The 255-nt window shown below is 67.8% G+C and overlaps 1 protein-coding gene across 1 annotated transcript in view; it reads left to right on the forward strand.

Moving 5' to 3' along the window:
- Positions 1-5: 5 nt before the first annotated feature.
- Positions 6-255, forward strand: part of KBTBD11 (kelch repeat and BTB (POZ) domain containing 11) — a gene marked incomplete at its 5' end in the record, with an annotated part of 1368 nt that continues 1118 nt past the window's right edge. Inside the window, one exon of the mRNA XM_010283579.1 lies at positions 6-248. Within this exon, the coding sequence (XP_010281881.1) occupies positions 6-248 (243 nt within the window). The remainder of the gene's footprint in view (positions 249-255) is intronic.

Genomic DNA, 255 nt, shown 5'->3' on the forward strand with positions numbered 1-255 from the left:
ACTACGTGTACACCGCCCGCATGGGCGAGGTGCGGCACGACAACCTGGCCGAGGTGGTGAGTGGCGCCCGCGTCCTCCAGATGCCTTGTGCCCTGCACTGTGCCGCCGAGGCCATGCGCGCCCAGCTCTGCCTCGACAACTGCTACCAGCTCCTCTGCCTGGCCAAGAAGCAGCGGCTGGGGGAGCTGCGCGAGGCTGCCTACCGCTTCATGAGCGACCACTATCTGGAGGTGCTACGGGAGCCCGGCGTCTACG

Source organism: Phaethon lepturus, unplaced genomic scaffold, assembly GCF_000687285.1.
Source record: "Phaethon lepturus isolate BGI_N335 unplaced genomic scaffold, ASM68728v1 scaffold25463, whole genome shotgun sequence".
NCBI lineage: Eukaryota > Metazoa > Chordata > Aves > Phaethontiformes > Phaethontidae > Phaethon > Phaethon lepturus.